At 38.1% G+C, this 14,440-nt stretch overlaps 1 protein-coding gene across 1 annotated transcript in view; it reads left to right on the top strand.

Annotated features, from left to right (window-relative positions):
- LOC137268287 (ATP-dependent DNA/RNA helicase DHX36-like) overlaps positions 1 to 9,395 on the top strand; it is a 31,143-nt gene extending 21,748 nt beyond the window's left edge. The window contains exons 21-27 of the mRNA XM_067802832.1: positions 119 to 196; positions 1,399 to 1,498; positions 1,972 to 2,068; positions 2,811 to 2,934; positions 3,403 to 3,477; positions 5,453 to 5,530; positions 7,802 to 9,395. Of these exons, the coding sequence (XP_067658933.1) occupies positions 119 to 196; positions 1,399 to 1,498; positions 1,972 to 2,068; positions 2,811 to 2,934; positions 3,403 to 3,477; positions 5,453 to 5,530; positions 7,802 to 8,011 (762 nt within the window). The 3' untranslated portion in view covers positions 8,012 to 9,395. The remainder of the gene's footprint in view (positions 1 to 118; positions 197 to 1,398; positions 1,499 to 1,971; positions 2,069 to 2,810; positions 2,935 to 3,402; positions 3,478 to 5,452; positions 5,531 to 7,801) is intronic.
- The last annotated feature ends 5,045 nt before the right edge of the window (positions 9,396 to 14,440 follow it).

Genomic DNA, 14,440 nt, shown 5'->3' with positions numbered 1-14,440 from the left:
TAGATGTAATGGCCATCAGACCAGATTCAATACTGTGTCTTGTCTTAAGTGTTTGATTGTTTTAAGAAACAATTGCTGAAAATAATCATTGCTTGTAAAAATTGTTATTCCATATCAGGGCTGGGAGCGGGCTAAGTCTAGAGGAAATGATCGCGACTACTGTTGGCAGAACTTCCTATCTCCAAGCACATTACGGGTAGGTGCACCTTCGGAACCCACCGCATCATTCTGGGAACAGTTATGGCTGCCAGTAATGTTGCTGTGTGTCTCACTGTTGATCAGTTTAACTGTTGGATTGGATTGTTAATAGAAGAAGAGAAATGTTTAAAGTCAAAATAACTGTCACAAATTTATGGTCAGCATAAATCCAAGTGATATGGATAACAAAATCCCAATGAATGTAATTTCAGAGTAACTGATTGTGCCTTTTTCTTTTTAGTGTTGACATATATATGTATTTTAAAACGGTGCAGATCAATATAAATCTGTCCATACCTTCCCTGTCATTATCTGTACTGCTGCAGTAGATTGTTTTACAATATGAACAATGCAGCACACCATACCTGAAATTTGATGTAATTTCTGAATAATGTTGCCTTGGCAGTGCAGTGAATATTGTACAGTCATGTATGACAGCTGTTGACAAACTCATGTTTGCAATATAGTATGTGTAATTATCCAGCTTGATATTACAGCTGTTGACAGACAATATAGTGTGTATTTCCCCAGCTTGATATTACATGTATTGACAGACAATATGGTGTGTAATTCACCCGCTTGATATTACAGCTGTTGATAGACAATATAGTGTGTATTTCCCCAGCTTGATATTACATGTATTGACAGACAATATGGTGTGTAATTCTCCCGCTTGATATTACAGCTGTTGATAGACAATATAGTGTGTATTTCCCCAGCTTGATATTACATGTATTGACAGACAATATGGTGTGTAATTCTCCCGCTTGATATTACAGCTGTTGTTAGACAATGTAGTGTGTAATTATCCAGCTTGATTATTACAGCGGTTGACAGACATTATTGTGTGTAATGCCCCAGCTTGATTATTACAGCTGTTGAGTGACAATATTGTGTGTAATTCACCAGCTTGATATTACAGCTGTTGACTGACAATATTGTGTGTAATTCCTCAGCTTGATATTAAAGCTGTTTACTGACAATGTTGTGTGTAATAATCCTCGTCTTGATTATTACAGCTGTTGATAGACAATATTGTAATTCCACAGCTTGATATTACAGCTGTGGACAGACAATATTGTAATTCCCCAGCTTGATATTACAGCTGTTGACAGACAATATTGTGTGTAATTCCCCAGCTTGATTATTACAGTTTTTGACAGACAATATTGTGTGTAATTCCCCAGTTTGATATTACAGCTGTTGAAGGACATGAAGGGGCAGCTGGCTCAGCTCTTACTGGAGCTGGGGTTCATCAAAAACAAGAATCCAAAAGACTTGGCTGCCAATGTCAACTCCAGTAAGTTGAATCTCTGAGAACTGGGTACTTTGAAATACGTATAAAAAAATGAATGACAGTATTACCTTGTTTACTGTAACCCAACATGTAATTTCTAATATATGATAATGCTGCTTTTGTCCATATTTATGAATGGTACTGATAAACGACATAAGGTCAGGGCAAGTGAGGGGTCACTGTTGCTGGAACAATGTAGAGAGTGCGTTACAGTGAAATAGTGAATAGATCATTGTCAGAAGGCTTGCGTACAATGTTCCTTTAATGGCCTTTAAGCTTAAAGGCCATTAATCAGAGATTGTCTTTTGTGACTTGTTCTCCTACCACAGAGGTTACTCCTGTCGTATCTTCCAAGTAACCTCTGTTCTAATGTGACCCTTTCATGGTACGACTGTTCTGTGTTCGTGATTGGTTGCAGTCAGATTTAGGTGTTTATTTCTTCACTGTGTTACTAATTTTGTATCCTCCTTGTGCAGATAACTATGGACTGGTGAAAGCAGTGCTCTGTGCTGGACTTTATCCCAACGTAGCCAAAGTGGCAAAATGCCCAAGACCAGGGGCACCACCGTACAAGTAAGTGAAGCAGAACTTTCCATGCTAAGCTGCACAACCACTGAGGAATCCCTCAGACATGTGTAACCTAGGTTACAAGAAGAACTATCAGGACAATTTTAGCCAAGGAAGTTTGGGCGTTGGGTCAGCCTAGTGCTTAAAGCGTTGGCTTGTCACACCAAATACAGTGTATGCAGCCCACTTCTGGTGTTCCCTGCTGTGATATTGCTGAAATATAGCTAAAACTGGTGTAAAATCATATTCTCACTTTATTGTCATTTCCTGGAGCATTGGATGCCCAAAAGCTGAAGGTGCTCCACTTTGCTGTGCAGAGATGAATCCCTTGGGCATGCCATAAACCTGATATTGGGAAGTCACAGTCATTGTTGTTCTAAGTGTGGCTACCACATACCCTGGAAGATCCGGGTTCGAATTGATCTTAGCAATTCCAGGAGACAAGACTAATGGGATTAGGTGATTTGGTTGACATACATCATTGTATGCTAGTTGCGTAGATCAATACTTATGCTGTTCATTACTGGGTTTTCTTGTCCAGACTAGATTATTTAACGGCTGCCATCATATAGCTGGAATATTGCTTAGTGTGGCAGTAAACAAGTCAACACTATACCTATCCTCTAAGGGTTCATCTAAATGGTTAAGATCTAACACACTTCAAGCTATCATGCTACATGTTGTGATATAACAGGCGTTCATAGCAGTGCTGAACCCACCTCACTCACTCACTCTCTGCTATTTTCAGAATGGTGTCTCTCTATACTAGGCATGAAGGCAAGGCAGATGTACACCCGAAATCTGTCAACTCCAGAGAGAATTTCTTTGAGTCCAAGTGGATGGTGTTCTATCACAAGTTAAAGACAACAAAGGTACCCTCTTGCAGTTACAGATCCACCAATCATGGCAAGAATGATTTGCACAATTAGTTGTTTAGTCATATTAACAGTTATAGGTAATTTGTTAAGAGACAGTTGTCTAGGAAGGATTTATCATCTATGACATAGGCTAAAGTTAGTAGTTCTGTTGGCTCTATAAAATATGATACTAGGAAGCCTGTGTTATGAATCATTTGTTCTTGGGTATTTTCTTGGCATGATCTTTATTGTAGGACCTGTGAAGATCTGGGTTATAACTGATCTTCAATAACCCAGGCCTGTTGCAATCTGGTGGTCAGGCTTGCTGACATGGCTGACACATGTCATCATACCAAGATCTATTCTCATGCTGTAGACACTGGATAGTCTGGTCCAGACTTGATTATTTACAGACTGCCGCCAGTTAACTTGAATATTGCTTTGTGCAGCACAAAACTAACCTCACTCATTATTTATTTTAAGGTGTACGTCCATGACTGCACAATGGTGTCACCGTATCCACTGCTTTTCTTTGGAGGAGACATTGGTTCTGGAAAGGTGAGACTGCAAAATTTGTTTCAACCAGTGACTTAGAGAACACTACCATGAATAACTGCATATCTACTGCATTGTCCTTTTATTTGCTCATAAGAAATCTGCAGTTTTGAAAGTGATTAAGTGAAACAAATCAGAGCAAGTGCGCCAATTTGAATTTTTTTAGAGGGTCTCTCAGTGACATCTGAACCCCTATACACAGAATACAGACCATTTATGTCCCTCACAGAATGTCAGATTTATAGCTGTTGAAAATTGTGAAATACTGGCATGAAAGTTATTGTACATGTTAAACCATCCTTGATATCTCCATGGTATACATTCCAATAAATCTCCACTATTCCCAGGACGCATCTACGACTTGGCCCGATGAATTTATTACCTGCCAGGGAAGCTGAACATACCAATCACAACTCACTTTTGCTTTTTAAATTGTTAAAGAGGTAGAAGGAGTTCTTGCATATATTTTTTTTTAAAGATACAGACTTGTCAATTTGTCAGCATGATTTCCCCCCAAATCTGAGTCGCACTCATTCTCTTCCCACAGAGGTTACTTGTCATATCTTCCTACGAACCTCTGTTCTAATGCGGCCATATTTCGCAGTTCTCATGAAATCCCCTAACGGCAAAAAATGGCATCAGATTTATCTCCCTTTATTCTGTCCAATCAGAACACGTGTTACATCGACTTAGATTCAACTTGACAAATGCAAGCAATGTGGAGAAACAAAAATGACATGATTGAGTTCTGCCTAGAAGAAACATTTGAGTATCACGCTTGGGAAGAGGTTCTAGTTTTCACGATGCAACTGGAAATTACCGAGATCTTTCGAACGATCACTTTTGAAACAAGGTCGCTGATTGCACTACTAAATCTGATTGCCTCCAATCAGGAGTCTTGAATACTCGCACCATGAAAGGGTTGTATTAGAACGGAGGTTACGTAGGAAGATGTGACAAGTAACCACTGTGGGAAGAGAATGAGTCGCACTGTGAGCAAATCTTCACAGCTGCCACAGTTACCTTTGCTGACACTGGCAAGCTCGGTTGTAATGGCACCTTAGCTGACTGGCTATTGTGAGAATGTGGAACCAGCAAAGGGAGGTAATAAAGCTGAGCTGTAGATGCATCCAGGGTATAGTGGAGATTTATTGGAACGTATACCCTTGAGATATCGAGGATCAAGTTCAACTGGCCAACAGCTAACCTGTTTTCTCTCATTTCTGTTTGGAACTGTTAGTATTTAAAGTCAATTTGGCTAAAAAAACTCGCTGAAATATTAGAAGTAGGCCTGCTCAAACCTCAGAAATTTTATTTTTACCCATATATGCCTGGATCTGGATAGTCAAGATTCTGAGGTCAAGAATTAGTTACATCTATTTGTAGACTGCCCTCTTAAAGCTGGAATAATACTTTTAACTGTACTTATTATGACGATTCTTGAAATGACAAGTCTAGGTGTCTGCCTGTCACACTGAAGGCCCGAGTTTGATCCTATGGTACAGGTCCCCTGGTTGGCACATTTGTGCAGTATACTTGGACAGTATACTTTTATCCACATTGTCTTCTTCACCCAGCTGTAAAATGGGTACCCATGAGCATTGTGCCTAACAAGCAGCATGGCTATATGAATCCCAGTGGGTTGAAAAAGTATGGGATGGAACATTAGTGTCCTATGTACAGGGATATTATGTACCTAGAGCCTGGATATGAGTGCCAAAAAGTGGACAAAAATAGTAATATTTGTGAATTTTGAATTTATTCATAATGATGTATTTATTCATACTGATAAATATCAGCCATAAAAGTACCAATATCCCTAACTTATTTTGTGCAGCATATATTGGCTTACTCATTACTTTGAAACCATTGGGGGTGTTTTCAAAGCAGATCTTTGGTGGATAACTTCCAGACCAATGTTTATTTTCTGTGGATGATTAATCTGCAAGATGTTTTTAACTGATCTGTTGCTGCTCAGGATGGAGACCAGGACACTGTGTCTGTAGATGACTGGATTGTCTTTAAAGCTTCACCCACCACAGCTCAGCTAGTCAAGGTATGTTGTCTCTACCATTGGGAAGCACTGCCATGATTCATCATAGCTTTGTGAGAATTCCGTTAGAATGGCTCCCAAACAACCTGTGTGCTGCTTGTGAAAAGCAGCTTATTGTGGTTGGTTTGCTGAAATGGCTCATTACTCATAATATATTGCTCATCAAAAGTTAAGACTCACTTAAAACACACATCTTCTTTTAGTGTATTTACTGCTAGACACATATTAGATGATCCTGCGCACTAAACGCATTTGTGACAAGAGAGGCGGTACAACAAATTGGGCGAGTACACTTGGCAGCCACAGGTAGCTTGACGATTATGCATGTGCAATACATGCTAACCGTGACATGAAATCAACTCCGCATATTCCTTCGAATGATAAGACTTGCATTTTCAGGCATAAGATACTGATATTCCATGCTAACCTTTACTTAAGACGAAGACAAATAGATGATTGGGGCATTGACAAGCATTTTAGATATTCAACAATTTTGTTAAAAAAAACCCAGGAAAATGTCATTTGCTTCGTGAAATGGATCGGTGGTCCTGAACATATTTGCTCAGTATATTGTGTTGATTCAATTCGTTGGGATTGTACCTGTTCCCAAATCGAGTGTGCTATAACAGTTCATGCGTGAAATGCACGGGGAAAATGAACTTCTCGATATTTATCAGACAACCTGTCTCCCTCTTGTTTCAAGTGGATCGTTCTGTGGGGCGTTCCCAAGTATGCAAATTGGGGTCATTTGTCAGGTCATGGATAATCTTATATGTGTTTACCAGTACTGAGGGGGAATAAAATATGGGATCACACGAACAGACAAGTGTTCCTAATTTTTTCCAAGGTTTCTTCACAAATTTGGCATCACATATGTATAGTTACATCGTAGATTGATTTCTCCACTAACTGCAAACCTTATGCAGATGAATTGCATGAGGATCATGCTTGTGAACAAGTGCATTTTGGTGTTAAGAATTTACGAATGTTTCTAAGGGTTTCTCATGTATTGAACTTATGCCTATCTTTACAACATTACAAATTTGTTTAGTACAGTTGCCGGAAGTTAGTGGGTATATTTACTAAATTGAGTCAACTTTTGATGACAAGTATATGAACCCTGATTTGTCTGATTCAGAGTTGATTATTTATGGGAAATTGTCATATAGCTGGAATTATGTTGTTGTTTTGTTTGTCTTGTAACAAACTTGTTTGCTCCGTCTCTCTCGGAAGAATTTACTGTAAACAAAAGTTTCTCTGTTGAAAACATTTGCTAGTGAAATTAGGTATGATCATATTTTAGAATGTGCTTCTTTGTATGGCACCATTGCTTGTGTTTACCTCTGTCGCATGCCATCAGACGACAGAATGGCTGAAAGAAATAATTATTGAATTACATCAGTAAGGTCTGGAAAACAGTGAGATTGTAGAAGTGTTAGTGGTTCACGAGTCTACGTTTGGGCGAAGATGTTTGGTGAAGGTACAGAAAACAGACGTTGAAGTGGTCGGCCACTTTCCCCTGTTGTTCATCAAAACAAGGAACACTTACATTATTGTGGCATAAAGAAAGTGTATCACCATTTCACAAGTTAGAAGTGCGTTTGGTGGTATAGGGGAAAAGTGACATGAAGACATAATAGGTGGAAGAAAGTGTTGTTGGCTGATAAAACTCAGAAATAAAAATGTTTCTGTTTGGAGATCAGAATGTCTGAACTATAACAAACCAACATTAATATCCCAAGATTGGCCAGGCCCGTGTAAAAATTAAACTTCAGAAAGACAATGAGAGCATCCACTGCTGCGAAGATTTGATAGCTGTAGTACAGGAGATCTGAGCCACTTTCCCATTCGTATAAGCTTTGGATACAAACCTATCAGTCTCTTAAAAGAATCTCAAATGTCATATTACCAAATGGTAACAAGTTTTGTGAGTCAATACATTTGTTCTTGTTGAACATTATTTTATGGAGCACTAATGATACAACATAGGTGATGTCAGACATATTTGTTGCAGTATGTCACTGTAATTTTTGTTCATTAATATTGAGGGATTGAGTTCAGTTTTATGTTCCACTCATCAATATTCCAGCTATATGGTGGCAGTCTGTAAATATTCAAGTCTGGACCAGACAATCCAGTGATCAACATTGATATTTGAGTGAATGAGATGGGGGATAATGAATGAGAGAGGAGGAGAAAGAAAAATGATATAGGATTAAGAAGATTCAATGTAGGATATAATCAGCTTCTGGGACAATGTTTTACCGCCCTCAGGACCTTCGACGTGAGTTGGACAAGCTACTGGAACACAAGATCACCCACCCAGGACCCACCAGCTGGAATGAGGCAGAGAAAGAGGGAGCTCTTATGAGGGCCATATCAGATCTCATCACTACAGATGAAGATCAGTTCCAGTCAGGGGTTCTGGCAGCTCATTCCACAGACTCTCAACATCACAGGAGGAACAGACATAAACGTTGGTGATGTTTGTGTATCTTTGTGGAAGTCTTCATGCTAGATTGGATGATTAGGTGCACATTCTGTTTGACCAAACATGAATGTCAGTCCTGTTTCATTATGCTAACGTCAACTGTTCAACAGACTCACTGGCAGTCCATCCTTTGACGCTCGCTCACACCAACATCAACTGTGGATTCTGTGGGTAGCCTAATGTTGGAGTGTTTGCTTGTGATGACAAAGACCCAGGTTTCTCCCGTTGGGATAGTGAATTTGATTTATGCTGCTTTTACCACTCTCTTATCCATGAATATGCTTCATCCTGGTGGAGTGGTTAGAAGATGCAGATGTCAAGTTTATGCTCCCTTTCAGTGAATGTAAGCAAAGAACAAAGATTTCAACCAGACCATAGGGCTGGTCAGATGTAAAACTTACCTGCTCACAAAATAACTTCATGTCTATATTTAAAGTGGTGGGAAGAACCTGGTTGTGCATGGTGAAAATAACCTGTCCCCTGCAGTTGGGCAGCCAGGCATTTTAAACGTTGGTGTAAGTAAATGAGGAAGGAAAAATAATTCCTTCCAGTATTTTTTTAAATTATGTGATTCATAAGGACATACAGTGCTGTTTCCATACTGAAACTATGGGTATGTTTTTGTTGAAGAAACGTTTGATTGAAGGCTGTAATCCCACCTTAATGGTAGACTTAGACGATATCTGAAGCTCTTTCCAGGAAAAGTGGTCTGATTGAAAAACATATTTTGTCTTGTGATCAAATGCCAGTCACTGGAACTAATGACTGTCCGCAGTTCTGACAACCCAGTACTTTTTGTTACACTCCACTACTGAGATTCATTGGATCAGAGCTTACCAAATTGCAAAAGTGGACATCCGCTTATACCTTTTGAACTTAGTACCCGAACAATTCTGGAATATGCTTTCCCCACCCCCCATATGATCGCTACAATACTGTCCACCATGATTAAACAGTCACTGAAAAATAGTTTGTTTGTCAATATTCAAGGATGTCAATGGTACCCATGTCATCAGAAAGCACTAAGCATATATACAGGTCAAGTGTTTTGTGCTGATTTTGTTTACTAGTCACTGATCCCTCAAATATTTTAAGTCCCATCAACCCCTAAACAGTAGCCATTGTCTGATTGGGCTGTCATAGGTCGCTCAAAGATTAACAAAATCTAGTTGCAGGTGGCGTCAGGTAGACTCAGCAGTGGAGTGCAACATAAAGTACTGAGACTGATGGACAGCTTATTAGCGTAAGAAGTATTTGTCATATGTTAAAGACAATTATGATATTTATGTCATTGCTTGTTGGTTTTCAGATTTGGACAGTGATAATATATTTGCAGTACAAAAGAAAGTGTAGGTCGAATATAGTATTGAAATACAATATTGTGGGGTGTTTTTCCTGCTCACTGACGCGTTTTAAAATTTGACTGGCATACATTTAAAAAAAATTACTAACAAACAAGCTTTGGACTCTTCAGTATCCACGTGTTTTCTTTCAGCTCACCTTTATGGACCGTCAAATCACAAAGTCAGTAAATGCTTTTACTGATCTGTTACCTTGTGTATGGGCTTCATTTCATGACTTCAGCACCACTTCAGTGATATCATTTGCTCACTTCTCTTCAGCTGTACCTTCATCTAAGAAGATGCTGTATCCATGGAGACGGTCACCACCCAAAACAACCTACATACTTACATTATAGCAGAAACAATTCTTTATTAAAAATATTAATCCCCACTGGTTACATCTCTTGTAGACTCAGTGGAAATAACATATAAAAAATGCTAAAATTGACATACAAAAATATGGTGTAAATAGTCCTATTAATTGTATATCTCGTACAGATCAGTAGGAGTAAAGCCATATTGTCTGCACCCTGTCTCACATGTTGCAATCTCTCCTGCAGAAATGTGAGGTCTGTGCAAGGAAATTGTCAATACTAATCAAAAATGCCCAGTGATTGGTTCACCTCCATGCAGAGAAGATGGGTTTTATTTGTTGTAAAATAACTATAGCTTACAATGTCCACTTTATATTTTGTTATGGCATAGTGCCTTCAGTTTAACCATAATTTGTATATTTCTGTTCCCTACCTGTGCCATCTCACTCCCCACCTATGCTGTCTCTTTTCCAAAGTGAGAAGAAAGTGATTTTACATTTAGGAATTTACGAGAGTTTTAGTTTTACGCTGCACTCAGCAATATTCCAGCTACATGGCGGCAGTATGTAAATAATCGAGTCTGGACCAGACAATCCAAAGATCAACAACATGAGCATCGATCTGCGTAATTGGGAACCCATGACGTGTCAACCAAGTCAGTTTGCCTTACCACCCGATCCCGTCAGTTGCCTTTAATGGCAAGCATGGGTTGCTGAAGGCCTATTCTACCCCGGGACCTTCACGGGTCACGAGCAAAATAGGTCTGTGTAGTAGAAAATGTGGTATCGAAAAGGATACACTCTACAGACAGTTGCATGTTGTATACATGATCACAAATTTCCTAACCACCGAAGAAATTCATTTCAAAAATTGTAAATAATGTCACATTTTTATAAGAAGTCACTTATTGTTTCCCTTTGCTTGTAACAAAAAAACACAAAGTATAACTTCAAAAACATGTGCTAGTAGTTAATATCTGATTAATTATTTGGGAGTTAAGGTTAACCTAAGTAAGGTTGCTTTGTGAAAGGAGCCCCTGGATTTACAAACTGATCATCCCACGCTCTGCATGGAGGTGAAAAATCCCTGTATAAAGCACAAATAAAAATCAGAAAGCACATCAGTAAACAGATCCATGTAACAACAATCTCACAGGTTACAAACTCTCTTGTAGAAGAATGAGATTGTCCAAGTGATAACAACAACCGTCATAAAACTGAGAAAATGGCACTAATTATAACATCCATGTACCTGTAACTAAGTAAGACTATATACATGCTACTGACTACAAAGATTTCAAAGCGTCAGCTTTTGAACAAAGGACCCTGATAATCCAAACAAATCATCTCAGAATGATGGGGGTTTGGAATGAACAAGGTTTCTAATAGTATGCCACATGAACCCAAGACAGCAACAAAAACCCACGCTGAATCAACTCAAATTTTTACATTTTTGGTACCACAAGATTATTGCACTGTCACAGTCTACCTTGTTTGTATGGTGGTACAGTCTAGAAACCCTACTGGGGAACATGGAAATGAGTTCTTAACATGTAATAAAATTCACACACAGGAAAATGCCTCCATTTTAGGCTTTTGTGAAAATAGTGTACTTTTTAGGGTCTAGATTTTTGAAGCTCTCCCAACAATGGCATATGTGTGAAGCTTAAAAACATTTGATTACGCAAGGCATTATAAACATTTTGATTATCTCACAGGTTACAATTTCTCTTGTAGAAAAGTGAGAAACGTAACAATATACATCATAGCACTGAGATGCTAATAACAAAATCTTCACATGTAACAATAAACAAGGTGTAAGAACATTGAGGATCATTTGATGTCTACAATAAATTATGTCAACTGTGGCCTGATCAATGACCAAACAAGATCTCAAAATACTTTGACACTCAGTACCTGATTCCTATAAAACAGAGGACAAGACAATGAATGCATCCACAGCCAGTCCGTTAAAACTGGTTGACACGCCGTGTAGTTTGGTTTCAACGCTTGAAAATCAGTTGAAAGAAGGATTAAAAATTAGGGTAAATAAACATATTTAAGATTAGTCCCAATTTTGATGTTTTACAGTTTTAGTGTCACATTTGATTTAAGTAAACTAACCATTAAATTTTGTGAATATTCTTGAACAAACGTGTTCAACATGTGTAAAGCTATGAGCAATGCATTCAGTTTCATATTCAGAAATATTACTGTAACTTGCCTGAATGTCTATTGTGAACCTGAAGAGAGGTACTGATAAATATTTGTTGTATAAAGAAACACTTTGACGGGACTAGTCATGAAAAAAGAACCTGGGGATAAAACCCTTAAACTGGTGTTGAAACCAAATCTGCCAACATGTCACTCAGTGACAGGTTCCACTGCAGCCATATTGTCCTTTGTTCCATTCATCGAGTCAGGTGATGAGGCCAGACAATCCAGTGACAATGCTAATTGCATGACGGCAGCTTTTTCAAATTTAAACATGCTGCACATGATGGGGATATGCATGAATGTTTTACATCGCTTTTGAATACCAGATTACTTGTGATATGTCTCATGTCAACGAGTCGCTACGATTTGATGGCTTGTCTGAAAAAGGGTTCATGATAGCCAGCTAAATTCATATAAATAAGACTGCAGTCCCAAATTTTAGATGGAAGGTCTCCCGTTCAAATTATGTATTTGACACGAAACAGCCATGATAATACCCGGACAATTTCCCTCATTTCCTATTATGCTGAAGTTGAAGCATGTCAGCACCATATGATATTCAACAACTGTTCATAACATGATTAATCACGTGTGATGTAGACTTTTCAAATGAATTCATAACTTGAATCCGTGTCTTCACACCGGGATAGTTCGTGATTTCTAAGTTTCAAACAGGGATGGAAATATTTCTTGAATTGCTAATGTACCCCGGTACAGTGGCACTTGTAAAATCACTTGCCCTGATAATATGTCTACTATACCAGCCGATAATCTTGTTAATTACTGAAACAACATAATGAACAATGGAAAGTCAAGTGGACACCAGTACAGCATGATGTACAAATTAGCTTGCCCAACAGAAAAAAACACTTGACTGGGACGTCGGGCAATGGGTTACTAGTATTTGTACCCCTGGTTTCAAAGGAAATCATATATTAGTATCATATACCACTCACAGCTGACCAACAAGGAGGATATACATACTAAGTACACCCCCAACTCATACCATACACAAGAGAAAACAAAGATATCTGAGTGAAAATACATTGAACAGCAAAAGAAACTGATTTTTTTTTTTTGTCGTTAAAACATACATGCACATGAATGCTTACTTTTTGTGAGAATTCTTTTTCAAAACCTGCGTTTCATTTGCTGTTCAGAATATAATTAAATACAAGCATCACAAATATGGAATCCGTTTAAGTTACAATGCATCAAGCTGATGACCATCTGTGAAAAAAAAGTGACATTTTGATTAACGCTAGAGATTTGACCACAATGTTAATCATTAGACTTCAACCCACATGAACAGTGAAAGGCATTTATTTGCTGATGGTTTTTAAGGAGTAAGGAGTGAAAACACTTTTTAGCAACATTTCCAAATATAACTGCAAGGGATCCCCAAAACAGGCTCCACACATTGTACCCATGTACGAGTTTGTACATGACAACTGAACGCTTTAATCATGCTGCTGATTTTAAACAAAGTATGAGTGAGAGTCAGTATGACAAAATATGGTGGAAATGATCATGGAATGAAAAAGGCCAACAAAATTATGTTCATCAGATACTTGACAATAAAATAATTAGGTACACAGTGTCTCCGTTATCTGGTATATACATAAGAAATCGCTGGAAAAGTGCGCTGGGGACCGGCAGATCATGTATTACAAAAAAAAAAAAATCATGGGTACCAAAAGTGATTTGACTGTGCTTTCATGGTCGCAAAAACTGTTACTTTTAGCCAGGGTATTTCCGAAACAAAAATTTATAATGACAGCTGATCCGGAACCTTGTGATTTGTCAATGAAATCACTTATTCAGAATTTTCATTTCATTCATGACTGGTAACAGTTTAGGTTGTTAGACACTTTGTCCGATAAATAATTAAGCCAACATAAACACTGACACAGGGACGGGTATGTGTTTGGCAGTGTACATAAAAATCTAATAACTGACTTTTTCCATTTGTTCTGTTTCATATAAAACATTCTACCACAAGACAATGCATCACACAAAATAAAACCACTTTAACATGGCCTCCTATCTAGCACTGTCCATGAAATGACAAACATGAGTGACAGACAACTGTCAGGTCATAAGCAAGTTTACATTCAAAATTTGGCACTCTCACATGTTACAATTCTCTTGTAGAAATGCAAGACACGGGTTCAAATAAATAAGCTATATCATAATTAAAATTATCACATTGTCATACATTATACAATCAACGTGAGGACATCCATGATCTGTTCCCTCATTGATGGTCAACAAAACAAGAAAACCAAGGACGGTAACTCTTAAACTGGAAAGGTCGTTGAGAATCAACTAAGTGCAACACTTGTTGAAATAACCTGATCCTATTGGCAGTAACGTGAAAAAAACAAAACACAGACACACACACTGATTTTTCTAGTAGATTGAGAACATCAGTTAAGAAAGAAAACAGTTACAAATACCTAACACAGGGTAACTGTTAATATTTGATCAATGTATATCTGACAAACGAATTAAAAGAGTAAATCCTACTTATCACATTTCAGTTCAAA

This window comes from Haliotis asinina, chromosome 16, assembly GCF_037392515.1.
Source record: "Haliotis asinina isolate JCU_RB_2024 chromosome 16, JCU_Hal_asi_v2, whole genome shotgun sequence".
In the NCBI taxonomy this organism is placed as follows: domain Eukaryota; kingdom Metazoa; phylum Mollusca; class Gastropoda; order Lepetellida; family Haliotidae; genus Haliotis; species Haliotis asinina.
Note: the sequence above shows the minus strand (reverse complement) of the source record. Positions and strands in the feature narration are given on the sequence as shown.